This window comes from Zingiber officinale, chromosome 7A (assembly GCF_018446385.1).
Source record: "Zingiber officinale cultivar Zhangliang chromosome 7A, Zo_v1.1, whole genome shotgun sequence".
NCBI lineage: Eukaryota > Viridiplantae > Streptophyta > Magnoliopsida > Zingiberales > Zingiberaceae > Zingiber > Zingiber officinale.
The window spans coordinates 141,571,228-141,598,947 of record NC_055998.1 but is presented as its reverse complement, the minus strand read 5'-3'; the positions used below and the strand labels follow the sequence as shown (position 1 = coordinate 141,598,947).

At 41.9% G+C, this 27,720-nt stretch overlaps 1 protein-coding gene across 1 annotated transcript; it reads right to left on the bottom strand.

Moving 5' to 3' along the window:
• Positions 1–342: 342 nt before the first annotated feature.
• On the bottom strand, positions 343–27,720 carry LOC121999796 (indole-3-acetaldehyde oxidase-like). Its single transcript, XM_042554428.1, has 6 exons — positions 27,528–27,720; positions 26,791–27,017; positions 1,001–1,966; positions 686–778; positions 498–596; positions 343–405 (listed from the first exon to the last, which is right to left on the bottom strand). Exons 1-6 carry the CDS (start codon positions 27,718–27,720, stop codon positions 343–345), a joined length of 1,641 nt encoding a protein of 546 aa, XP_042410362.1.

Genomic DNA, 27,720 nt, shown 5'->3' with positions numbered 1-27,720 from the left:
TTAAATTTGTATCATACAAGTTATCCTTAACTTCATGACAATAATTTTTCAAACACACAAGTTTTACAAAACCTCATCATTGACTAACCGCTGTTGTTGGTGTCCATCGCATGGAATTGCTTCTTTAAGTCCAGCAATCTCTTCTTCTGAAAGGCTTTCAGCTATCACTCTTAGAGCCATCTTCTTCAACTTGTCATCAGCACACCTGGGGTTGTAGGCAATCAAGAAATTTTGTATGAAAACTTTCATACATGTAAATCTCGTACTAAATAATATGTCAATGTTATATATACATGTAATTCATACCGTAAGTGTGTTTATATCGTAACTGACAAGTTTTCTTTATATATTGAACAAAATCAATAGGACAAAAAATCCAATTCCTTGAACAAAAGACCCTTCAACCTGCAGAAACACTCAGATATAAGTATATGAACATACGGCTGATTGTGATTTAGGATTATAAAATCAATAGGACAGATGAAAAAAAAAAAAACCTGTCCTAGATCCACGGCAGGACTCAAGCTCTGTCCGCAGTCATATGTAAGGTCTGCTCTCAATATCGTAGTAGCTCCAGTGAGAACATCAATTTCTACCTAGAATGCACACAATTTTCAAAATCAAGAAAACAGACTAGCAATGTGATTACAAGCCAATCATATGAATGATCTACAAAGGAGGTTACCTCGCTTATAGCAGCCCCATAATTTAGATATGATGAAGTATCGTCAGCAACCCAAAATGTACTCGCTGATAAGTTCACATATTGCAAATTTGCCTGTATATTGTAAGGTAACTAGTTCATAATGGATGAAAGGAAGTAACTGCTTTGATTTCCAAAATATAAAAAAGCCCAGGAAATCCCTAAAAGTGAATGCATATAAGCTATCCTGTCCTTCACTTGCATAAGCTAGCTAACACATACAGACTACAGAAATAAGCTTAGCTTCTTGCCAATAAATAAACAGTAGTACATTTGATTAATGACGTAATTACACACCTGGGTAATAAGGGTGTCCCATGAAATTGATCCCATTTGCTCTTCCAAACTTTGCTTAAGAGGCTTTAATCTGCTGACTAGAATAGAGCATGCTAGACGAACTGCTTCGCAGCTTGCTTCAGATTTGGTGCTTCCAGCAGTTAAACCTCCCTGAACCAAACTCAGAGTATCTGCTTGAATGATTCTAACCCTATCCAAAAGATATTTTTTCTCTTCATCCCATAGCTGTTCAAGACCGAATGCAGCCATTTGCTTCACCTTTGTCCACAGTCCCTGGCCTATTTCAATTCCTCCGACTTCAACAACAATTGAACCATCATTTAGAATGGATACTTTCCCTGGTGTTGGCATTGGTTCCACTTCATATACAATTGGTACCCAAGAAATCCCTCGTTTTTTCCATTTGTTGCAACTATTGAAATGCAATACCATTTCAAGACGATTGAAGTAGCTTGCAGATGTAAACAACTCATCAACTATAGCAGGTAAAGTATATTCCGGAGCTTCTCCACTGCTACTTCCATAAAAAAACTTCAGGCTTTCATATGTATGCAAATTTCTTTTTCTCACAACATCGACATCCAAGGACAGGAAAGATGCTACACGCTCAATAATAGCTTCAGCAATGTAAGATCCCTGTACCTGCCCTGGTGCTCGCATCGATGATTTACTTGTAAGATTCATCTTGCATAGTTTAATATCAAAAGCGAGAGCACCCCAGTTGTATTTTTTTAGACAAGTTATAATGGCATGTGAAATAAGTGGACTATAATCCTCTGATATGCCTGCATTTACCAACAAATTCAAGTACAAGGCCGTAATCTTTCCATCGGATTTAAAACCCACAGAATAGGTTATTTTCATTGGATGCCTTCCTCCTACCATTACCATATCCGTGCTACGATCAAGGTACATCTTTATTGGATGACGCAACTTAAAGGCTGTGAGAGCACATGCTGTTGCAATCTGTGAGCATCAGGGAAAAACCATAGTCTAACGGTTTATTAGCTAAATCATAAACATTCCAAAGCCAGAGAGGGAGAGATAGAGAATGACATCACACATTATTATTTTGTCTAAAATGTAGCAAAATGATATGATTGAACGATTTTGAGATTTTGAGACATTTTGACTGGATGTACAATGGGCTAAAAATATAAATTACATCTATCAACAAGAAAAATCACGAGTAACTGCATTAAGGGATGACTTCTTTAAAAATTTTAACATGATTTACCAAACCAATATAAACTAATTCTTTTATTGAGCATAACTTCATTACATACTGCCAAGTTTGATATTTTTTATTTCATGTAAGAATTCCATAACTCAACTTTGTTTCAATAATAGAGAAAGTTAACTAAGGAACTGGTTAAGAAATCCAAACATTGGTAGCAAAAATAAATATTAAGAACATCATGAAACAAGTTCCTACCATTAATATTTTTCTAAGGGATCCCCTATAATGATGCTAGTTTATGTGCTATGCAAAGAGTTCTGTAATCTGTATTCTACACTTATTATGCACTTCATACCGTAAGTGTGTTTATATATTGATGTTTGACCTGTCTTTATTGGATTTTGCGGCCCCGGTCTTCTTGTAGCCAGGCACAATGTAATACTTGATGTTGACTCTACCTTTGCAGTTGTTTCGGCTTGAGGAGTGGCAAAGAATGGTGGAGTAGAGGATGGATTTCAGGTATTCATCCGTGCCATCGAGGAAATGACTCCAGTAGGTGACTAGCATGTTGACCAGGGCATGCTTGGAGAAGATGACTTGTTTCAGAAGCTTTTTAGATCAAAGATACGAAGTGCATTGTTATAAAACTAGATGCACGAACACTTGCTTATACGGTTCTTGAAATAAAATACATTCGTAACCGTCACTAGTCGAAGCTCAATAAGGAAAATTCACGGTAAATGTGCATAGTATACCTCAGATACTGCAGATGATAGGGAAGGCCAGAAGACAGTTTGACGCAAATATTGAGATTGCCCAAGCCAATCCATGGTACTAATCCTGACAGCTCCTCCAAATCGCATTGACTTGATTGTGTCCACCCATCCTTGTTCATCAGCTTGGAACCTTTGAAATGAAAGCTGCATTGGGTACATGGAAAAAACAACAAAAAGGGAGGATAAATGATAGCCACCAACCTAATTGTTCACAAATATCTGTATAAGTTATTAAGGGTGTTCATAGAAGTTGATCCTTTAGCCGTGTCTGTTAGATGGTCAAATCTAGGCGCCAACTCAAAAATGTTGGCGTCCAAGTGTTAGTGTTCAACTACTTCTGATTTTCTTCATCTTTGAATTGTTAAATACATAGGGTATTTATAGGGAATACTCAAGATGTATCTAAATAAATACATGAACCAATATTAAATGACATACATTCATCATCCGAAGAGTCATTCATGAATCCTCCAATATTCATGCTCCAGATGACCATACATTAGATTATAAGTCCAATTAATTTGATTGCAAGGTTGTAAACAGTCCTTGAGGGCTATTGATAGTGATTCCAGTACGTATTGGAAAATAATGGAACAAACCTATGAAACAGCTATCAAGGGATTCACTTCAACTTTCCTAAACCAAAGAAGAAACAGATGAATTACAAAAGAAAACAATTTGCACCATCAAACTGAAACTTATAATAAGCCTTAATAAATTAATGAAAAAAGAATTGTTTAGAAGTTCACTGAGAAACATATGAAAATACAACAAATGCAACTGCAAAAAAAAAATAAAAAACTAGTATCCAATTAACTTTTTTTTATACTTTCAGATCAAAAGGTCAAATTTATATACTTTGGTTCATGTTCAAGCAAGAGGATAACAATCTCATCGACAGTTAGTATTTCCTTTTAATATAGAACACTAAAAAGAAGGAATATCAATGATGAAACAAACCTGAAAATGCGAGCTACTGAGGCAGCGAGCAATCTACTTGAACAAGGTAATCATGCAGCGTTGGAACTCTGTCGTGAGCATCAAAGACCAAATATTACCAAATATTAAGATCACTGACAAACCAAATAATACCTTATTTTTAACAGCTATCTAGAGGATCTGGCTTTTTGACTTGAAGCTGGTTCAAAGAAGACAAATCAAATATACAAATACTAAGATGAAAGCATAATGAAGTAGTTAACTTTTTCTACTTTACCTGATTATAAGATCTACAGCTTCTTGCTCAGTATTTTGCTGCACGAGTAATTATTAGAAAAACAAACCCAATAGTGGAACAAAAGCTAGATAAAGAAACTAGATAATTTACACTGACAGAACTTTACAGAATAACATATAATACAGTGCTTTGTACTTGCATATTAATCCAGAAAACATCCTTTCACCTAAGTGACAATTTTTCCAAAACATCATCATTCACTAAAAATTTTCACAAGTTTTTAAACTTCAGTGACAACTTTTCTTTGGGGTCAACTGCTCAAGGTCGATCTGGTAACTATGCACTGCATCAAAAAAATTGGCATTAACTATGATTCCATTACCAAAAAAAACCACCATTCCATGAACTTAAATCTAAATAGAATTATGGCAACTATCATTCCATACCTATTCATAAATATGATCTTGTATGCACTCCACCAACTCGGACCGAACCTCATCAATTTGTTCACGAGAGTACCCTATTTTTGTGAACTGTGAGCATACACAATTTATGTTAATGGAAAAAATAATCAACATTGATCACTTTGCAATTTTAAATAGTTTATGTCAAATAATTTGAGATAAGCTAAATAATGTTACTATTGATTGCAGCGAATCTCTCTCAATAGTCTCAACTTCTTCAATAATTTCTCTCATAAATCGCATCACAAAAAAACCACATTGTTTCGCAGGAGATTGAGGAGCCTATATATAGTAATTAGAGTCAAATTGTTAATGAAAATTATACACATTACAATATATGTTAAACAAAAGTACACATACCTTAACTACTTCCCACTTAACATTTTTCCTACCTTTCCTTCCCTTGGTTGAATTAAACAATTTTAAGGCCCTTCATACGTTAAGAATATTTGTTAAATAAGATTTTTATTATAATAAATATTTACTAAAATAAATCTGAACTCACATTTCCATTACGTATTTTGAATCATCATCGCGAATGCGGCAACTTAGGGAATCCAACAGGTAAATAGCATCCTTGTAAGGTTCAATGACACTAAGATTCCAATGGAAATTAACTAGGCAAATACATAGGATTATACCGATTACGATCCAATGTATGAAGGGCCAAAATTGCATTGATTCCAATGCAGCAACCAAAATTGCATTGATATAGATTAATTAACCTTAATTGCAATTTTAATTTGCTACAAAAATTTGATTCAACAATCATCAGATCTTCACCTGGCTAGGCTACCAATATCTAATCCCATCGGATTTCATCCTAAAAAAATAGAACCATTACTTATCAACCGATATCGATTAAATCGGCTCATCTAATCTGCATCTACCTTAAAAGATATTCTAATTAATGAAAATATTTATGTATTAATTGCTAGTGATATCAGAACACCTGAGATTCTCAAGGACTTGATGAACAGGCCAGAGGTATAAATAATCATAGAATTATATCGTGGATTAAAAATGCCTTTTCTCTAATATCATACAGCTAACCAACTTCAATACATACTACCAAAGAAGCATAGGACTTTCATTCAATTATGTATAATCAAACAAATTTCCTTTAAAATTTTATAAGTTAAAAATGGATGTTATGCATTTGCAATAGCAATCAGAGAAATCCGTGTTAAAATTTCACTCTCAATATTAATTGATAAAAAAAATGCTGCATTTAACATCACTAAGTATATTTAACCGCATATTAACTATGGAAACAAAATCCATAATTATTTTACCGGTATCAAGTAGTCCATTAGCTCTTATGGTACTAGAGTGTAGACCCTTGATACAAATATTTAGAAAAATCTCCACTAATTCAATTCTGGATGGTCCTATATGATGTACTTTTATAAGTAAACTAAGTTTCAAATAAAGAACAAACATCATAGGAACATAAATCACTAAACTAACAAGCATTACATGGAATTAAACTAAAGAAAATGTATCAACTAAAATCTATATAATGGAAGAGACATTTAATCAAACACTTGATGGGCATGAGTCAATGAAATCATAATGTGTACAAATTGAAACATAGGATGTGTACACTTGATGGGCTGAACGAGAATATTAAGATCCAAAGAAGCCGATTACGATGAGATCTTCATAATTAAACTTAAAAATTGATTTGCAGCTTGAATCATCAAGGCCACGATGCTTAATGTTCTTTGGAAATGGTGGTAGAAAGTAGTGTTCAGCAGCCCCTGCTTTCGAGATAAGATACAGACAATTCTCAGAAAGTAACAAAAACACTCACCGTTCAGCTTGTATCTGGCATCTAAGCTAAAGTTTTCAGTGGACCTTTTGCAAGTGAGTAAGAGTAATAAAATTAACTCGGACGAACTTTTGATCTGCTTTAATGCATCACCCGGGCTCTCCTTCCAGGGGGAAAAAAATGGCTTGAACTAATTCCCCCTCTTGCTCCAGCTACATATATATAACTGCAAAACCAGTGAAGTGTCATGCACAGGTTTCAAAATCAAGTCTAGGACTGTGCCTTCATTCATGTGATGCTGCTTCACCTTTTTACCAGGTAAACATAAAAATGCTCTGCTAAAAAAGATCAACACATGCTCTGATAAGCAAGCACTTCGCATACTGTTAGCAAACCTGAAGAATATCACGGACAGAAAAGTTAATGCATATAACTTTCTGAATACAGACCAACAACGTTACAATCTGCGATCTTACTGAAAGCTCAATGACACTCTAGTTTTATATATATATATATATATATATATATATATATATATATATATATATATATCCCATGCAGAGGTGGGTACTGAATTAGAAATTAAAGCATCAGTCAATGGAGAAACAGATCATAGGAATCAGGGGAGGGGGAAAATTGATGCAGTATGAATCCGGCAAAATGGCTAGTTCGGAAAATAATCAAAAATAAACAAAATCTTATTCTAGAAGGATGGAAGAAATTTTACCTTTCTTTCTTCCGTTCCTCCTACTCTCGAATCTGCTCTGCGAGGAAGGAACTAAGATCGAAGGGTTCAGAGGAGTTGAGGAGCCGTGAGAAGATTAGGAAGGGTAAGCTGACTTTGATTGAGGAGATGGGGAAATGCGAGATTAGGGATCTCGACTTGGAGGAGTTGGGCCGGCGTGAGGAGTTTTGCGTGAGGAGTTTGGGTCGAGATTAGGGTTCAGAGGAGATCACGCGGCAAGGAGAAGAGAAGGCGCTCGTGGAGAGGAGAAGGCGCTCGTGGAGAGGAGTGGAGAGGAGAAGGCGCTCATGGAGAGGAGAAGGCACTCGTGGAGAGGAGTGGAGAGGAGAACTCGTGGAGAGGAGGCGCGCGCGCGTTGAGGGTTTAGAGTTTAGCAAAGCGAGGGCTGCGAATTTATTTTAAGTGAGTTTAGGGGAAACATACACAACACTTTAAAAAATGTTTTTTAAAAAAATGTTGTCTTTGACCATAAACAACAACACTAAAGACAACACTTCATTAAAAACCGTTGTCTTTAGTAAAAAGTAAATACCATAGACAACGCTTTTCACTAAAAGCGTTGTAAAACAAAGAACGACAACGTTTTTATTAAAAAGCGTTGTCTATTGGGTGTTGTTGAATGCAAAAATTCTTGTAGTGTGTTATTTCATTAAATGGAAGTAGATACTGTTTTGTGATTATTGATGACTTTACTAGGTATACATGGACCTTCTTTTTGAAAACTAAGGATCAAACCATAGATATTTTTATTTCCTTTTGTAGAAGAACTGAAAATAAAAAATCAACAACAATTAAAACCATTAGAAGTGATCATGGTGGGGAATTTCAAAATCATAGGTTTTTAGAATTCTGTCAAGAAAAGGGATATAGGCATGAGTTCTCTACTCCAAGGACCCCACAGCAAAATGGGGTTGTGGAGAGAAAGAACGAGTCTTACAAGAGGTGCAGTATGCTCAATGAGTACTCACTCAGGTTACTTATGTGAAGGCTGTAATCTGACTTGCTATGTGCAAAACCGAATCCGATACATAGGTTTTTAGGAAAGACTCCCCATGAACTTTGGTTTGGAAAACCCCCTACAATTAAACATCTTAGGGTGTTTGGTTGTAAGGTGTTTATTTTGAACACCAGGACCATCTTGGAAAATTTTTGGCCAAGGCTGATGAAGGGATACTGGTCGGGTACTCGCTCACCAGCAAAGCCTATCGAGTCTACAACAATAGGACTAAATTGATTGAAGAGTCCTCTGATGTAGCTTTTGAAGAAATCCCTAACTTAAATGATCAATCAAGGGATGTAGGAGAAATTCAATTTGAACTTAGAAGGCTAAGTTTGAATGATCGAAACATAGAAAGAGTCGAAGTTGACTCTGATGATGATGAGCAAAGGTAACAAAGAACTCAATCTGATCCTTTGCCTGATATTGAGTCCTTGCCTGTGCCTAGTGAGACCATTCATGAGGCACCACCAACACCAAGACAATCTAGGATAGCCACTAGTCATCCCCAAGACCAAATTGTGGGAGACATCCAACAAGGGGTTAGGACTAGGTCATTCTTTAGAAATGAGTCTAATGAAGTCGCATTGATTTTAGAGATTGAACCAAAATTAGTTGATGAGGCATTGTGCGATCCTGATTGGATCATAGCTATGCAAGATGAGTTAGGTCAATTTGAAAGGAGCCAAGTGTGGGACTTAGTTCCTAGACCTAAGAAGACCACCATTATTGGAACTAAATGGGTCTTCAAAAATAAGTTAAATCAAAAGGGAGAAGTTGTAAGAAACAAGGCAAGACTTGTAGCCAAGGGCTATAGTCAAGTCGAAGGTCTCGATTATGATGAGACTTATGCTCTCGTGGCCCGATTAGAGTCCATTCGTTTGATGCTAGCTTTTGCTGCACATAGAGGTTTCAAGCTCTATCAAATGGATGTTAAATCTGCCTTCTTAAATGACTTTATTAAAGAAGAAGTCTATATTGAACAACCACCGGGGTTTGTGAATACCGAAGCTCCAAACCACGTGTACAAGCTCAAGAAAGCACTTTATGGGCTTAAACAAGCACCACGAGCTTGGTACGAAAGGTTGTCAACATACTTACTAGAAAAGGGTTTTGTAAGAGGCCAAATAGACCCAACACTATTTCTGCGTAGAGATGGTGAAAATATTTTTGTAGCCCAAGTATATGTCGATGACATAATTTGTGGCTCAAATAACAAGGGCTATTTGAATGAATTTATTTCTCACATGGAAAGTGAGTTTGAGATGAGTCTAGTAGGAGAATTGACATTCTTCCTTGGACTTGAAATCAAACAAACTCGAGATGGAATTTATGTCCATCAGACGAAATACACTCAAGAGATGCTCAAAAAATTCAAAATGAGTGACTCTAAGGAAGTATCCACTCCAATGGTGACAAACACTCGTCTTGACAATGATGAGAGTGGGAAACCAGTTGATCTAACGCAATATAGAAGCATGATCGGTAGTCTTCTATATCTCACAGCTAGTCGACCGGACATACTTTTTGCTGTGGGCATGTGCGCTAGATATCAAGTTTGTGCCAAGGAATCTCATTTAACTGCAGTTAAGAGAATTCTAAGATATCTCAAGGGCACAATTAGAGTAGGACTGTGGTACCCTCGTACGGAGTCTTTTGATTTGATAGGCTATACCGATTCCGATTATGCTGGATGCAAATTGGATCGGAAAAGCACTAGTGGGGTTGCCAATTTTTAGGTTCATCGTTGATTAGTTGGTCAAGTCGGAAGCAACATTGTGTTGCTCTCTCCACGACCGAGGCTGAATACATTGCCATGGGAGAGTGTATCACAATTGTTGTGGATGATTCACACTCTAGAAGATTATGGACTTTCATATAAAGGAGTGCAAGTGTTGTGTGACAACATTAGCACAATAAACCTAACGAAAAATCCAGTCCATCATTCAAGGACCAAACACATTGAAGTGCGTCATCACTTCATTAGAGATCACGTAGCTAGGGGAGACATTGCACTCACATATGTTGAGTCAAAGTCAAACCTAGCCGATATTTTCACCAAACCCCTTCCGGAAAATGGATTTAGTCATTTAAGGAGGGAATTGGGAATGTGTTTGGCTCAATAAGTCATTTTGACCACATCATGATCAATAAGGACCACTAAAATGACAAGAGAAATTGGGAAATTAATTTGGGCAACTTGGGAACATCTCACACAAACTATAAGGTTTAACAAAATATTTTTGTTTGCTAGAAATGGGGTGAGATGCTAGGATCAACCAAATTATTCAAAATGTATCATGCATCCCTTGAATAATTAGGTTGAAGAGACATAAATTGAGTATGGGGAAGGTCATTACATAATTCATGTGTATTTGGCTCCTAGATCTTACTCATATATTCCAACCAAGGAATCTTGGTTGGACCTGTGTCTAGAAATCATCTAACTTTGTTGATGTGTTGATTGATACCCTTGATTGATATCTTCCTGATTTTGATTGAAAATAGGACAAGTTGGTGAAGAAACCTTGACATATTTTGACAAACTTGTAACTACTCATAGCAAGGATATATTTTGAACCGATAGCCTGAGTCAGATTTATTACCTTGGTTCACTATAGATCATAGTTTCAGCAAACAAACAAAACAAACTTCTCTGGTTTTGAAACCAGATTCAACACATTTGTTATGAAGTGTCTGAAACTTTCGAGCCCTAAATAATTCCAAATCACTGAACTTGGAATAATTTCAAATCATTAGAGCTCATCATTAGGAAATATTCATTGGTATCACTGAATATAATCTGTGGGTGGGCTCTTAAGATCCTAGGTTCTGAACTTGGAAGGGTTTTGAACTTGGAAGTTGTTGAACCAAGTTTCAGAGTTTTTGATACGAATTTCAGAGACTGAAATCATGACTATCAAACACTGATCGGTCCAGGGACCGATCAGGATGATATCTGATCGGTCTCTACGACCGATCAGGGAAGTTCCACCTCTCTGCTCTTACTGATCGACCTCTGATCGGTCCGGGGACCGATCAGGAGGTTCCCTGATTGGTCCCCACGACCGATCAGGAGGCTCTGACCTCTGATCGACCCCTGATCGGTCCGGGGACCGATCAGGAGGTTCTCTGATCGGTTTCCACGACCGATCAGGAGGCTCCTACCTCTGATCCACCTCTGATCGGTCCGGGGACCGATCAGGAGGTTCCCTGATCGGTCTCCACGACCGATCAGGACCCTCCCTGACCGATCAGGACGTTCCCTGATTAGTCAGGATTTCTCCTGATCGGACAGCCGTCCGATCTTATGATCTGATCACCCCCTTTTAACTTCCCCCAATCCTTCCTCCTCTCATTTCACGCCGAAAACCCTAGCCGAACCACTCCTCAGTCCCGACTCTTCTCTTCATCTTCTCCGAAAGCTTCAAATGGCGCCTAGGTAACTTCCTTTCTCCCCGAAATCTATTCATTTTTGGCATTTTAGCTTCTTTTCACAGTGTATCTCTGTGTGTTGTGTGTGTTGTCTCGGTTCTCGACTCTGTGGCTCCCGTGTACTCCCATTTGCCCTGACCATGTCCCATTTTTCACCTATTTAGGAAGAAATCAGCCGATGAGGGTACGTCTAAGTCATCTGCTGAGAAGTCCAAGTCCCAGGCACCCTCCCGACCTCAACCTTCCTCTTCTTCAAGATTCCCGAACCGACAGTTTAAACAAGCGTTTCAACAGAGGGCATTCAAACTGCTCCCATGTCGATCTGTGGATCGAAAGTACATGGATGAGTTTTGTCCTTCTGTATCCGAAACCCTGGCATATTACAAACTTGACTCGTTAGTCTACCTAGAAAGGGACATCAACTATGACCTAGTATCTGAATTCTACAACAATCTTCATCAGGGCAGTGATGGTGCTTATAGAACCAGAGTTGCTAAAAGAACTATCGATTTCTCCATCGTAGAATTCTTTGGGTATCTAGGTTGCCGACTGTGTTCAGGAGATCTTTTTTCCATTTATCCTGATTTACCCCATCCTTTACCTTCTCCATTTGATGTCTCACCTGATTCCATCTATGAGTACTTCTTCGGTCATCCTAGACCAGATGGACTAGATGAGTTGGATGTCCAGTTTCCTACTTTTGCAGCTCTGAGACTATCTCCTTCTGACTATATTCTCTTTAAGATAGTCATAAACTGTCTTCTTCCAATCACATCCAAACCTCTAGCAGAGATCCGACCCTATTATTGTTTGATGCTTTATGGGTTGTGTCGGCGTCTCGACTTTGACATTATGTCCAGCATCTATTCTTCGATCATCTCCTATTCTCAGCCTAGCAGCTCCACCATTTATATGCCTTATGGGCATATAATTACAGATTGGCTCGAGACCCTTCAGATAGATGTGTCTAAGGGTAGGATAGTGAAGATGGTCAGACAGGACTGCCGACTTGGGAAACGGGCATTTTCCAAGTCCGGTATCTTGGGAGAGAATGGGGTTGTTCGGTGGAAGGATGGGAGAGGTCTGGGAGAGTTACCACGGGCACTTCCTCGACAGGTTGCTGCTCCTCCTCCTGCTGCTGATGAGGCCGATCCTGATCTGCGCTGGCAGATCGCTGAGCTAGAGAGTCGCTTCGATCAGCACGATGAGCTACTGGCTGCTGAGCTCCATGGACTGCGCGTTCGGATCGACCAGCGCTATGATGATCTACGCAGTCAGCAGTTGGTGACGCAGCAGCTGCTTCTGACCTTCGAGTTCCAGCATGCCGCCTCAGGGTTACGTGCCTCCCGCAGATGATGATGAGGTTCCTCCTGTTGAGGATATTGATTGATGCATTCTGTGTGTCACTTTGCCTGTCTGTGTTGGATACTATTTGTTGGATATCTTTGTCGTACCAGGATACTTATGCTACTCATATGTTTTTGCTATTCATTTGTCTATTTCTTACTTTTCCTTATGCTTCAGTTCATATTAATATGCTGTTCCTATGCCATGATTTGATTGTATCTTATCTCTTTCTTACTGTCATATAATACACTTAGAGGGAACTCTAGGTGATTTAAGAAAAAGACAGTATGGGTTAAGGGGGAGCCTTTTGAGTTTTGTCACCTCATTTGCACCTTTTCGGTGTTTGACAAAGGGGGAGAAGACACCTAAGTTTAGAGATGTATGAAGGCTTGATTTTAGGGAGAAGATAACGGGAAGAATCTTGATTCCCGTTATTGACTTAGTGGTGTATCCATCTTAGGGGGAGGATCTTGATTCCCCTAAAATTATGAAAATAAGAACATTTCTGATCTAAACTTAAATCGTGTTGTCAAACAACAAAAAGGGGGAGATTGTTGATACAGTCTGACCTGGCTGTTGTTTTGATGTTGACACGGATTTAAGTTTGAATCAGATGTTATTTAAACTCGGTTTGATTAATGATCAAGGTTGATCAAGTAGAAGGGAAAAGTCCAAGTTGGAAACTTGGCACGCGAAGTCAGAGAGGGCTCGGTAGCTCGTTCTCTGGACCTGACGAAGTCGGAGAGGGCTCGGTAGCTCGTTCTCCGGACTAGGTCAGAGAGGGCTCGGTAGCTCGTTCTCTGGACCTGACGAAGTCGGAGAGGGCTCGGTAGCTCGTTCTCTGGACTAGGTCAGAGAGGGCTCGGTAGCTCGTTCTGCGGACGAGGTCGGGAGAGGGCTCGGTAGCTCGTTCTCCGGACTAGGTCGAGAGAGGCTCGATAGCTGGACTCTGGCACGCGAAGTCGGAGAGGGCTCGGTAGCTCGTTCTCCGGACTAGGTCAGAGAGGGCTCGGTAGCTCGTTCTCTGGACCTGACGAAGTCGGAGAGGGTTCGGTAGTTTGTTCTCCGGATTAGGTCAGAGAGGGACCTAAGTGGACATTCCATGGTACATTGGATCGGTCGTGGACCGATCGATGTCCATAAGACAATGGATCGGTGACCGATCGATGGCTAAGTTTCTGATCGGTGCGGTGACCAATCGGAAACACTCGATAACTCTTGGTGTAATCGATCGATGCAGACCGATCGGAAGCTACTCGGTAACTGCTGATAATCGATCGGTCTATAGACCGATCGAGGCACTCGATGCAGCGGAGTGCAATCGATCGGTCTTCGGACCGATCGGAGATATTGCGAAGAGAAGGCAGGGATCGGTCGTGGAGACCGATCCACCTGCAGCCTGATCGGTCTCCACGACCGATCAGACAAGCTTCGGACCGATCAGGATATGTCATGATCGGTCCATGGATCGGTCTAGTGACCGATCTACACACACAATCAGTTTTGTTTCTGCGATTCCTCCACTGCATTTGATCTGCCTGATTCATATAACCCTTTGTGCTGTTAGCTTTTGAGTTTGCAGGATCACAGGTATCATTCCAAGCCTAATTTCAAATTAAGTCCATAAGAGGAATACGACAAATGGCCTTTTTGCTGTGATTCGCGGCGCATGGTGCATTTGAGGCATCAACGGCTACTGGTGTGATCTGGCTGCGATCCGCTTGACTCATGGTGATTGGTTCGAGCTCAGAAGACACCAGTGAAGACTGTGATTTCATTGGTGTGAGTTCAGAGAACCAGTAAGGAGGAAGAGGGATTGGCTGCAGCGATGATTCTGTGCAGATTGACCACGATCCATGACAGCAGAGGACAGGGACTTAAGAAGCAGTAAAAAGCGAGAGAAAAGAAGAACAAGAAAGCAAGAAAGTTCTGTTAATCGTTGAGGTGTGCTAAGTTCTTGAGCTCTCGGGTGTGATACTGCGATCTGTGAGTTCTCTGTTTCCACTGATCCTCGCGTGGTTGTAAGCGTTAATTTATTCTTCTTTGCCACCGAGCTCTGTAAGTCTTGTGCTTTAACATACATATTTCTTGAGACTTTGTGGAGAGGTTACTCCACCGAGAAGAAGGATCTTTAGCCGGAATTTTTCCGGGGTACGATCTACCGAAGATCGAGGGGTCATCCACCTTACGGACACGCCGAGGAGTAGGGACAAGTTATCCCCAAACCTCGTAAATCCTTGTGTTAGTGTGCTTGTTTCCTCTTGTTTTAGTTTCCTAATTCCGCTGTGCTAACAAGTTTCTGTGTAGAAATTTGTGTTTAAGTTTTTAAGAGGCTATTCACCCCCCTCTAGCCATCTAAGATCCTAACATTGATCACCCGAGGGCCGCTCGGATCATCCTGGGTCTCAGCTGCTTGATCAGAAGTTCCCCCAATAGTAGAAAGGTTGCCTAAGCGCCAGAGGCGACGGCGAGTGTGGGGGCGAGAATCAGTCGGCTCCCCTTCGGGAAGCGCCTCAGGCAAGCCAAGCTGGGAGGGTGTTTGATCCGAAGAGAGCTCCTCGATGGTCGCCAGAGCTCCTTCTTCTCGATCGGGAGGAATACCACCCCGTTCAGAAAGCAGCTCACCAGAGGGGACCAATGGTGGCGTGGGGTCCGCCCGGCGTCTCTTTCGGGTCCTTAGTGGGGCGTCATCAATAGGAAAAGTCTCTGTTGGGACCTTAGATGGCTAGAGGGGGTGAATAGCCTCTTTGAAAAACACTAAACACAAATTTCTTCAATAACTTTGTTAGCACAGCGGAATTAGAAAACTAAAACAAGAAAGCACAGCACACTAACTCAGAGATTTACGAGGTTCGGGGATAACTTGCCCCTACTCCTCGGCGTGTCCGTAAGGTGGACGAATCCTCTTGATCTTTCTGTAGATCACACCCCGGAAGCTATCCGGCTAAAGGATTCTCCTTCTCGGTGGAGTAACCTCTCCACAAAGTCTTTAACGAAATTAAGCACAAGACTTACAGTAGTGGCTCAATACAATCAGCGAAGAACAAGCACACTGCTTCAATCTTCCAGAGAGTTTTTCTCCACAGTATTTTTCACAGCAAGAGCACACAAAGCATTATCGCGAGAGCCTCTCCTCTCCACCTTCATATGCCTCTCTGCTCTGTAACGGATCTCTGCCAAACCTGCAGCAAATCCCTCCGTCCACGACGTCGCCAATCACGCTTCTTCCTTGTCGATTGTCTCAGCTCCCACCAATGGCATCCTCGTTTCCCTGGTACCTCGAGCTTAAACCTATCAGCAGTCAAGTGATTCGACCAAGCAGCCGAGATCAAACGAGACGTTGCTACCAAAACTGGTTTGTCCGCAGCGAGACACAGCAAAAGCTTTTTCGTCGCCTTCTACTAATGATCCTTAATTTGAATTCACCCAACATCAAGTAATCTGTAACCTGTAACTTCGAGAAAGCTTACAGCAGATGGTTAGACACGAAATAGGTAAAAGCAATTGCAAATCAGAAACAAGAGAAAGCGCATGCAAAACAAGCCATCTTGTGGATCGGTCGCAGATCGATCCACGCTATTTATCGTCACGATCGGTGCGGTGACCGATCGGTGCTCGATCGGTCCCAAGACCGATCCACCCTTCGCGAATGCGCACGGCACGATCGTGCGTGGACCGTCGGGACTCAGCTGATCGATGCAAGACCGATCGGCATCCACCAGCGCTGCGAGGATCATCGATCGATCCCGGACGATCAATATCCACTCGGTGTGCTGCGAGTGTTATCGATCGGTCCCGGACCGATCGATATACTCGATGTGCTGTTTTGCTGATCGGTCCCGGACCGATCGATATACTCGATGTGCTCGGTTTTGCACGATCGGTCTCGGACCGATCGGTATACCTCGATGTGCTCGAGTGTTGCTGATCGGTCTGCGGATCGATCAAGCAAGCTGGATCGGTCTCTGACCGATCGGTGCTGTGCCCTTTGGATCGGTGCGGACCGATCCAAATGAGTCTCGAGTCAAGCTTCAAGCTTCGCCCTCACCTGACGGTCCGAGGCGTGCTCGAACCCTCTCCGACCATACATGCCAAGCTTCACACTTGGACTTCCCAATTGCTGGTTTCACTCACCGGACTTTCCAATTCCCGCTTCACTCACGGGACTTTCCAACCGCCTAACATCCCAGTTAGGTTTCAGCTGGCTTCACTCACCAGGACTTTCCCGTGCCAAGCTCCTTGCTTGGACTTTTCCCAATCAGGTCAATCAGGTTAACCAAGTCAACCTTGATTAGTAATTAATCTGAGTTAATTTAATATCTGATTCAAACTTAAATCAGTGTCAACATCAAAACAACATCCAGGTCAGACTGTATCAACAATCTCCCCCTTTTTGTTGTTTGACAACACGATTTAAGTTTAGATCAGAAATGCTCATTTACCCATAATTTTAGGGAAATCGGGATCCTCCCCCTAAGACGGATACACTACCAAGTCAATGACGGGAATCAAGATCCTTCCCTTTATCCTCTCCCCTAAAATCAAGCTTTCATACATTTCTAAACTTAGGTATCCTCTCCCCCTTTGTCAAACACCGAAAAGGTGCAAATGAGGTGACAAAAACTCAAAAGGCTCCCCCTTAAACCATACTGCCTTCTCTTAACCGACCCAGAGTTCCCTCTTAGGTCTCAATATGACAGTAAGAAAGACAAAAGATACAATCAAATCATGGCATAGGAACAGCATAAAAAATACAGAAAATGAAGCATAATAAGAAGCAAGCAAATATAAGACTGAGGAGCATAAATATATGAGTAGCATCAGAAGTACAAATATCCAGGTCAGACTAACACATAGCATCCAAAGTACATACAGACTAGGTGACACACAGACTACATCAATCAATGTCCTCAACATGAGGAGCATCATCATCATCGGCAGGAAGGGTGAAATCCTGAGACGGCACGCTGGAGGATGGATAGCCTGGGTAAGACTGCGGAGGCGGGTATCGTGCCATCCATCCGAGTAGCAACTGCTGCGTCACCACCTGATGACTGCGCATATCATCGAAGCGCTGGTCAATATGCCCGCGCAGGTCATCGTAGCGCTGGTCAATCCGTAAGCGTAGTCCATCGAACTCAGCAGTCACCATCTCCTCGTGGCGGTCAAACCGGCTCTCCAGCTCAGCGATCTGCCAGCGCAGATCTGGATCCTCCTCGCCATATGCAGCAGCAGCAGGAGGACGAGCAACCTGTCGTGGAAGTGGTAGCTCACCCAGTGCCCTCCCATCCTTCCACCTAACCGTCCCATCCTGACTTAGGATTCCGGACTTGGAAAACGCACGTTTCCCAAGTCGACAATCCTGCCTGACCATCTTCACTATCCTCCCCCTAGAGACGTCAATACCCATGGACTCGAGCCAATCAGTAATTATATGCCCAAAAGGCATATAGATGTTGTCGCCGCTTGGTTCGCTATGGGATATGATAGACATATAGACACTCGACATAATATCAAAATCTAGACGTCGACGTAACCCATAAAGCATCAGACAGTGATATGGTCGAATTTCTGCCAACGGTTTAGAGGTGATAGGTAGAAGACATTGTGTGACAACTTTGAAAAGGATGTAGTCAGGAGCAGAGAGTCTAAGGGCTGCAAATGTAGGAAAGTCGTCATCTAACTCATCTAAACCATCCAGTCTCGGATGACCAAAGAAGTACTCATAGATTGAGTCAGAAGAGACATTAAGAGGATGAGGTACGGGTTCAGGCAAAACAGGATAGATGGAGAACACCGTCCCCGAACACAAACGACAACCTAAATACTCAAAGAAGGCAATTATGTCGAGATCAACGTTTTGCTTAGCCACTCTTGTTCTATAACTACCATCAGGAGTCTGATGAAGGTTGTTATAGAATTCAGATACTAGATCAAAGTTGATGTCCCTTTCTAGAAAAACCAAAGAATCGAGCTTGTAGTAGGCAATGGTTTCTAAAATAGAGGGACAAGATTCCTGCATGAACTTCTTATCAACAGATCGACAAGGGAGTAATTTGAAAGTCCTCTCCTTAAATGATTTTTCAAATTGTTGGTTGGGGAATCTCCCCGAACTAGCCGGTTGAGGTCGGGAGGTAGCAGGAGCTTTGGACTTGGATTTGGATTTCTCGGTTGGTTCCTTAGAGGTACCCTCACCACTAGTGGGTTTCTTCCTCGGTGCCATTTTGACCTTCGGCTTTTAGAAGACGATGGGTCAAGAATACGGGAGGAAGAAAGGGGCGTCGGGGCGTCGGTCGGCTAGGGTTGTGAGAAAGAAGAAGATCGGGAAGAGAGGAGGTCAGGAGGATTTAATGAGGGGTAGCGCACAGTGTAATCTGATCGGACGGCTATCCGATCAGGATCGATTTTAACGCACACAAAAAGGGTCTGATCGGTCCCCTTGACCGATCAGGAAACCCTCTGATCGGTGCTCGGATCGATCAGGGGCCTTCCTGCGAACCATAGAGAGCTGATCGGTCCTTGGACCGATCAGAGATCGAACAGAGAGGTGAATCGTCGCGTGAGATCCTCCTGATCGGTCCCTGGACCGATCATTTGTGATTGTCGCGTGCCAGAACCTCCTGATCGGTCCCTGGACCGATCAGTGAGCCAACAGAAAAATCTGGAGGACCCCTGATCGGACTGTGGACCGATCAGAGAGTCTCCTGATCGGTCGTGAGACCGATCAGTGTCTGATAATTCAGATTTCTGATATCTGAATTCGAGCAACTGATTTCGCAGTCGTTTCTCTCGAGAATTCTGAAAATTCAGAACTTCTCAAATTCAGAACACAGAACTTAAACATCTACGAACAAGAACATTTCCTAATTGCAAGCTCTGAAAGTCCTAACATTCTAGGTTTTTTTTTTTTATTAAGTTACAAGTTAGTTTCAGACATTTCAGAGTTTCAAAACCTGAAATATCCAACCCTGTCATGTTTAGTTTCAAATTTGTCAAAATATATCCTAAATTACTATTCTTACATTATCAACTCATCTTATCATTAAAGATACCAATCCAAAGTATCAATCAGCACATCAATCATGATTAGATAATTTCTAGACAAAAGTCCAACCAAGATTTCTTGGTTGGAATATATGAATAAGATCTAGGAGTCAAATACACATGAATTATGTAATGACCTTCCCCATACTCAATTTATGTCTCTTCAACCTACTTATTCAAGGGATGCATAGTACATTTTGAATAAATTGGTTGTTCCTAGCATCTCACCCCATTTCTAGCAAACAAAAATAATTTGTTAAACCTTATCGTTTGTGTGAGATGTCCCCAAATTGCCCAAATCAGTTTCCCAATTACTCTTGTCATTTTAATAGTCCTTATTGATCATGGTGAAGTTCTAATGACCTAAGGAGCCAAACACATCCCCAACTCCCTCCGTAAATGACTAAATTCATTTTCAGGAAGGGGTTTGGTGAAAATGTCGGCTAGGTTTGACTTTGACTCCACATATGTGAGCACAATGTCACCCCTAGCTACGTGATCTCTAATGAAGTGATGACGCACTTCAATGTGCTTGGTCCTAAAATGATGGACTGGATTTTTAGTTAGGTTGATCGTGCTAATGTTGTCACATAGCACTTGTACACCCTTATAAGAAAGTCCATAATCCTCTAGGGTGTGTATCATCCACAACAATTGCGATACACTCTCTCCCATGGCAATATATTCGGCCTCGGTCGTGGAGAGAGCAACACAATGTTGCTTCCGACTTGACCAACTAACTAAAGATGAACCTAAAAATTGGCAACCCCCACTAGTGCTTTTCCGATCCAATTTGCACCCAGATAGTCGGAATCGGTATAGCCTATCAAGTCAAAAGACTCCATGCGAGGGTACCATAGACCTACTCGAATTGTGCCCTTAAGGTATCTCAATATTCTCTTAACTGCAATTAAATGAGATTCCTTGGCACAGACTTGATATCTAGCGCACATGCCCACAAAAAAAAGTATGTCCGGTCGACTAGCTGTGAGATATAGAAGACTACCAATCATGCTTCTATATTGCGTTAGATCAATTGGTTTTCCACTCTCATCATTGTCAAGGCGAGTGCTTGTCGCCATTGGAGTGGACACTTCCTTAGAGTCACTCATATTGAATTTTCTAAGCATCTCTTGAGTGTATTTTGCCTGATGGACATAAATTCCATCTCGAGTTTGTTTGATTTCAAGTCCAAGGAAGAATGTCAATTCTCCTACTAGACTCATCTCAAACTCACTTTCCATGTGAGAAATAAATTCATTCAAATAGCCCTTGTTATTTGAGCCACAAATTATGTCATCGACATATACTTGGGCTACAAAAATATTTTCACCATCTCTACGCAGAAATAGTGTTGGGTCTATTTGGCCTCTCACAAAACCCTTTTCTAGTAAATATGTTGACAACCTTTCGTACCAAGCTCGAGGTGCTTGTTTAAGCCCATAAAGAGCTTTCTTGAGCTTGTATACGTGGTTTGGAGCTTCGGTACTCACAAACCCCGGGGGTTGTTCAACATAGACCTCTTCTTTAATGAAGCCATTTAAGAAGGCAGATTTAACATCCATTTAATAGAGTTTAAAACCTCTATGTGCAGCAAAAGCTAGCATCAAACGAATGGACTCCAATCGTGCCACAGGAGCATAGGTCTCATCATAATCGAGGCCTTCAACTTGACTATAGCCCTTGGCTACTAGTCTTGCCTTGTTTCTTACTACCTCTCCCTTTTGGTTTAACTTATTTTTGAAGACCCATTTAGTTCCAATAATGGTGGTCTTCTTAGGTCTAGGAACCAAGTCCCACACTTGGCTTCTTTCAAATTGACCTAACTCATCTTGCATAGCTATGACCCAATCAGGATCATGCAATGCCTCATCAACTAATTTCGGTTCAATCTCTGAAATCAATGCTACTTCATTAGACTCATTTCTGAAGAATGACCTAGTCCTAACCCCTTGTTGAATGTCTCCCACAATTTGGTCTTGGGGATGACTAGAGGCTATCCTAGATTGTCTTGGTGTTGATGGTGCCTCATGAATGGTCTCACTAGGCACAGGCAAGGACTCAATATCTGGCAAAGGATCAGATTGAGTTCTTTGTTGCCTTTGTTCATCAACATCAGAGTCAACTTCGACTCGTTCTTCAATTTGATCATTCAAACTTAGATTTCTAAGTTCAAATTGAATTTCTCCTATAGCCCTTGATTGATCATTTGAGTTAGGGATTTCTTCAAAAGCTACATCAGAGGACTCTTCAATCAATTTAGTCCTATTGTTGTAGACTCGATAGGCTTTGCTGGTGAGCGAGTACCCAACCAGTATCCCCTCATCAGCCTTGGCCGAAAATTTTCCAAGATGGTCCTTGGTATTTAAGATAAACACCTTACAACCAAACACCCTAAGATGTTTAATTGTAGGTGGTTTCCCAAACCAAAGTTCATGGGAAGTCTTTCCTAAAAACCTATGTATCAGGATTCGGTTTTGCACATAGCAAGCTGTATTCACAGCTTCAGCCCACAAGTAACTCGGTAGTGAGTACTCATTGAGCATGCTTCGTGCAGCCTCTTGTAAGACTCGGTTCTTTCTCTCCACAACCCCATTTTGTTGTGGGGTCCTTGGAGTTGAGAACTCATGTCTATACCCTTTTTCTTGACAAAATTCTAAAAACCTATGGTTTTGAAATTCACCACCATGATCACTTCTAATGGTTTTAATTGTTGTTGATTTTTCATTTTCAGTTCTTCTACAAAAGGAAATAAAAATATCTATAGTTTGGTCCTTATGCTTCAAAAAGAAAGTCCATGTGTATCTAGTAAAATCATCAATGATTACCAAGCAATATCTACTTCCATTCAATGATATTACACTACTGCAATCAAATAGGTCCATGTGCAATAAATCTAAGGCAGTAGATGTACTTACAATGCTTTTACCTTTATGAACACCTTTTGTTTGCTTACCCATTTGACATGCATCACATAGTTTGTTCTTTTGGTACTTGATGCTTGGTAAGCCTCGCACTAATCCTTGGTTGGCCAACTTCCAGATGTTCTTCATGTTTACATGTGCCAATCTTCTATGCCATAACCAAGACTCTTCTTCTTTCGACATGAAACACTTAATCAAAGCATTAGTAGCACTTTTAAATGATACTTGATAAATATTGTCAACCCTTGTGCCTACTAGTACCGTGTCAAGTGTGTCAATGTGTTTAACCAAACATTGACTTGAATGAAATTCAATTGTGTAACCCGTATCACACAATTGACTGACACTTAGGAGATTAAAAGTCATCCCCTTGACTAGAAGGACATTCTTGATATGAAGACATTCGGATATATGAATGTCTCCAATTCCTACAACCTTAAGGCTATCATTATTACCAAAAGACACATTACCTCTACTTTTGTTTTGAATTGTAGTAAACAGTGATTTGTTCCCAGTCATGTGCTTGGAGCATCCACTATCAACAAACCAAGTTGATAGATGCTCCCCCTCGACCAATGCCTACAATACACGAAAAATAGAGGTTTTAGGTACCCAAATCTTGGGACCTAATGCTTCTACAACGAAAGACCTAGGAACCCATGCCTTGGTCATACCTTTCCTAGTTCCATGAACTCTAGAAACATGTGATCTACTATTTTGAGTTCTAGACATTAGAGAAATGAAACTCGACTCCTTGGGTTGATACCCTAACCCGGCTTTGTTGTAAACTGCCCTTTGGGCATTTAGAATCATGTCTAGAGTCTTAGAGCTAGTTGAGAATTTCTCAAGCATTTTCTTGAGTTTCTCAACCTCACCCTTTAAGGCCTTGTTCTCATCCTCAAGGACTTCTAGATGTAGGTCATCGACCTCATCTTCCCTAAGGGTCCTTAAGGTTTTTACTTCTTCTTTCAACAATTTATTTTCTGTTTTTGACTTTTTAAGCAATGTAGATAAGTGAGTGATAGTTTTATAACACTTTTCTATATGAGAAGAGGTTACCTCTTCATCATCCGAAGATGATGAAGCCGTGGTTGAAGCGCTTGAGTCATCACTCTCGGATTCTGACTCTTCCCTTGCCATGAGTGCCAATTGCCGAGTGCTCTTTTCCATCTTCTCTTCTTCCTCCGATGAGCTTGATGAGGACTCATCCCAAGTGGCCTTGAGAGCCTTCTTCTTCTTAGCTCTTTCCTCCTTCCTTTTGGCTCGTTCCTCCTTCCTCTTTAGTTTCGGACACTCGCTCCGAATGTGTCCTTTCTTGCTACACTCATAACATGTAACATTAGATTTATCAAAATTTTGATCATTAGTTTTACCTTTTCCTTTGTATCTTCGGCCTCTTCTCATAATCCTCTTTACGAAGTTCGCCATCTCGCTTGATGATGATCCACTTTCATCATCGGATTCGGAAGAAGAGGTGGATGAGGAAATCTCCTTTTCTTTCTTCTTTTCCTTCTTCCTTCTTCCATCCTTGCTCTTTGGTCCTGCAAATAAAGCAATACCCTTCTCTTTTTGACCTTTGTTAGCAAGCTCATGAAGTTCCATCTCACAGAAAAATTCATCTAGTTTAACAGTGGAAAGATCCTTGGATACCTTGTAGGCATCTACCATGGATGACCACAAGGCATTCCTAGGAAAAGATTTAAGAGCGTACCTTACTAGGTCACGGTTTTCTACCCGTTCATCCACGGAGTGGAGACCATTGATGATCTCCTTGAATCTCCCATGAAGTTCACTCACCGTTTCATTGTCCTTCATGGTTAGATTTTGGAGCTGATTCAAGAATAGGTCCCTCTTAGCAATCCGAGAATCTCGAGTTCCCTCTTGGAGCTCGATGAGTTTGTTCCATAGGTCTCTTGCACTTGAGAACGGACCTACCTTGACAAGTTGATCCTTGGCTATCCCACATTGCAAAGTGACAACCGCCTTGGCATCGGCTTGTCCCTTGCGAGTTTGCTCGGTTGACCATCTCGATGAGTCAAGTTCCTTACCTTCTTCGTCCTTTGGAGGTGAGAATCCCTCCTTGACCGAGAACCACATGGAGATATCAGTCTTGAGGTAATACTCCATGCGACTCTTCCAATACTGGAAATCTGCTCCATCGAAGAACGGTGGTCTGTTGGTGCTGAATCCTTCCTTCATGGCCATCTTGTTGCTCCTTGGAATGTTAGTCCGGATGAAGAGCGGGCTCCGATACCACTTGTTGGGACCTTAGATGGCTAGAGGGGTGAATAGCCTCTTTAAAAACACTAAACACAAATTTCTTCAATAACTTTGTTAGCACTGGAATTAGAAAACTAAAACAAGAAAGCACAACACTAACAGTTACGAGGTTCGGAGATAAGGGCACCTACTCCTCGGCGTGTCCGTAAGGTGGGCGAATCCTCTTGATCTTTCGGTAGATCACACCGGAAGCTATCCGGCTAAAGATTCTCCTTCTCGGTGGAGTAACTTCTCCACAAAGTCTTTAACAGAAGAAATTAAGCACAAGACTTACAGTAGTGGCTCAAGTGAAATGATCAAAGGAAGCTCACACCACAATCAGTGAAGAACAAGCACACTGCTTCAATCTTCCAGAGAGTTTTTCTCCACGGTATTTTTCAGCAAGAGCACACAAAGCATTATCGCGAGAGCCTCTCCTCTCCACCTTCATATGCCTCTCGCTCTGTAGCGGATCTCTGCCAAACCTGCAGCAAATCCCTGCAAATCCCTTCAACCGTCCACGACGTCGCCAATTACGCTTCTTCCTTGTCCGATTGTCTCGGCTCCCACCAATGGCATCCTCGTTTCCACTGGTACCTCTGAGCTTGAACCTATCAGCACAAGTCAAGCTGATTTCGACCAAACGGCTGCCAGCAGATCGCAAGCGAGACGTTGCTACCAAAACTGGTTTGTCCGCAGCGAGACACAACAAAAGCTTTTTCGTCGCCTTCTACTAATGATCCTTAATTTGAATTCACCCAACATCAAGTAATCTGTAACCTGTAACTTCGAGAAAGCTTACAGCAGATGGTTAGACACGAAATAGGTAAAAGCAATTGCAAATCAGAAACAATAAGAGAAAGCGCATGCAAAACAAGCCATCCTGTGGATCGGTCGGCAGATCGATCCAGCTTTTATCGTCGATCGGGCTGGTGACCGATCAGTGTCTCGATCGGTCCCAAGACCGATCCACCCTTCACGCGAATGCGCCGCGGCTGATCGGTGCGTGGACCGATCGGGACTCAGCTGATCGATGCAGACCGATCGGCATCCACCAGCGCTGCGAGGATCATCCGATCGATCCCGGACGATCAATATCCACTCGGTGTGCTCGAGTGTTATCGATCGGTCCCGGACCGATCGTATACACTCGATGTGCTCTTGAGTTTTGCACGATCGGTCCCGGACCGATCGGATATACTCGATGTGCTCGAGTGTTGCCGATCGATGCGGATCGATCAGCAATGATCGGATCTGACCCGATCGGTGATCTTGTGCCCTTTGGATCCTGCAGACCGATCAAATGAGTCTCGAGTCAAGCTTCCAAGCTTCGCCCTCACCCCTGACGGTCAGAGCGTGCTACCAAACCCTCTCCGACCATACATGCCAAGCTTCCACACTTGGACTTCCCAATTGCTGGTTTCACTCAGGTACTTTCAATTGGCTTCACTCACGGGACTTTCCAACTGCCTAACATCCCTTAGGACTTTCCCACTGCCTGGCTTCACTCACCAGGACTTTCCCGTGCCAAGCTCCTTGCTTGGACTTTTCCCAATCAGGTCAATCAGGTTAACCAAGTCAACCTTGATTAGTAATTAATCTGAGTTAATTTAATATCTGATTCAAACTTAAATCAGTGTCAACATCAAAACAACATCCAGGTCAGACTGTATCAACAGTCTCCTCCCCGGCTGGGGCGGATGAAGTAGCATCACCCGCGGCTTCATGTACGGGTGCCCGAGCGGCTGAAACCTCGGGGGCGGACTGTGTCCCTTCAACCCCCGAGCTGGCTGGGACAAGCCCCCGCGCAGCGACCTCCTTTTCAGTAGCCACCTCAATCTCTACGGCTCTCAGCTTCAGGCGTTCGGTAGCCTTAGCGCGCCACATGATCTCAACTGCAGAAAAGAAAAATAAATCAGTTAGAGCAAAGGAGAGAGATAAAGATTAATCCTTACCCATGCTGCAGGGAATGCCAGCCCGAACGGGAGATAGGCCAAACAAGTACATTACTCCCTTAAGGAGTAGCTTATCAATGTTGTATCGTTGGCCGACCAGACGATTAGCTGCATGGAGGTAGGCTGGATGGCTCTTGTATTTGTTGAGCTCTGGTGGGGTCGGCACCGTGGTCTGCCACTTGGTTCGGAAAAGCAACGGCTCGGAGAAACGCACATAGAAAAAGTATTCCTTCCAGTGCTTGTTGGAGCTCGGCATATTGCTAAAAAGAACAAAACCAATCCTAGTTTGGAAAATGAAGGTGTCCCACTCAGATTGTTTCGGATAGTAGAAGTAATGGAAGGTTTTGGGGTCCAGAGGGATGTCGTTCAGCTTGAAAAGAATTACCACCCCACACAGCAGCCTAATAGAGTTCGGAACAAGTTGGCCGAGCGGGAGGCGGAAGTAATTACATACTTCCAAGATGAAGTGATGTATAGGAAACCGCAGGCCGACCAGAAATTGATCCCAAAAAAAGCAAACAGTGTCGGACGGCGGGTTATTGGGCCGGTCGGAAGGAGTGGCTAATATTATTTCAAGGTTAGTGGGGAACTCATAAGTACGAACGAGGCGAAGAGCATCTTCCTCATCAAATCGGCTCTCCAT

Excerpts from the sequence above, each read along its gene's own strand:
- LOC121999796 (XM_042554428.1), bottom strand. The coding sequence starts at position 27,720 with ATGGAGAGCCGATTTGATGAGGAAGATGCTCTTCGCCTCGTTCGTACT. Across the intron at positions 1,967-26,790 it reads GGGAGGAGACTGTTGATACA|ATTGCAACAGCATGTGCTCT; the intron begins GTCTGACCTGGA and ends TGATGCTCACAG. Across the intron at positions 406-497 it reads CTGCCGTGGATCTAGGACAG|GTTGAAGGGTCTTTTGTTCA; the intron begins GTTTTTTTTTTT and ends GTGTTTCTGCAG.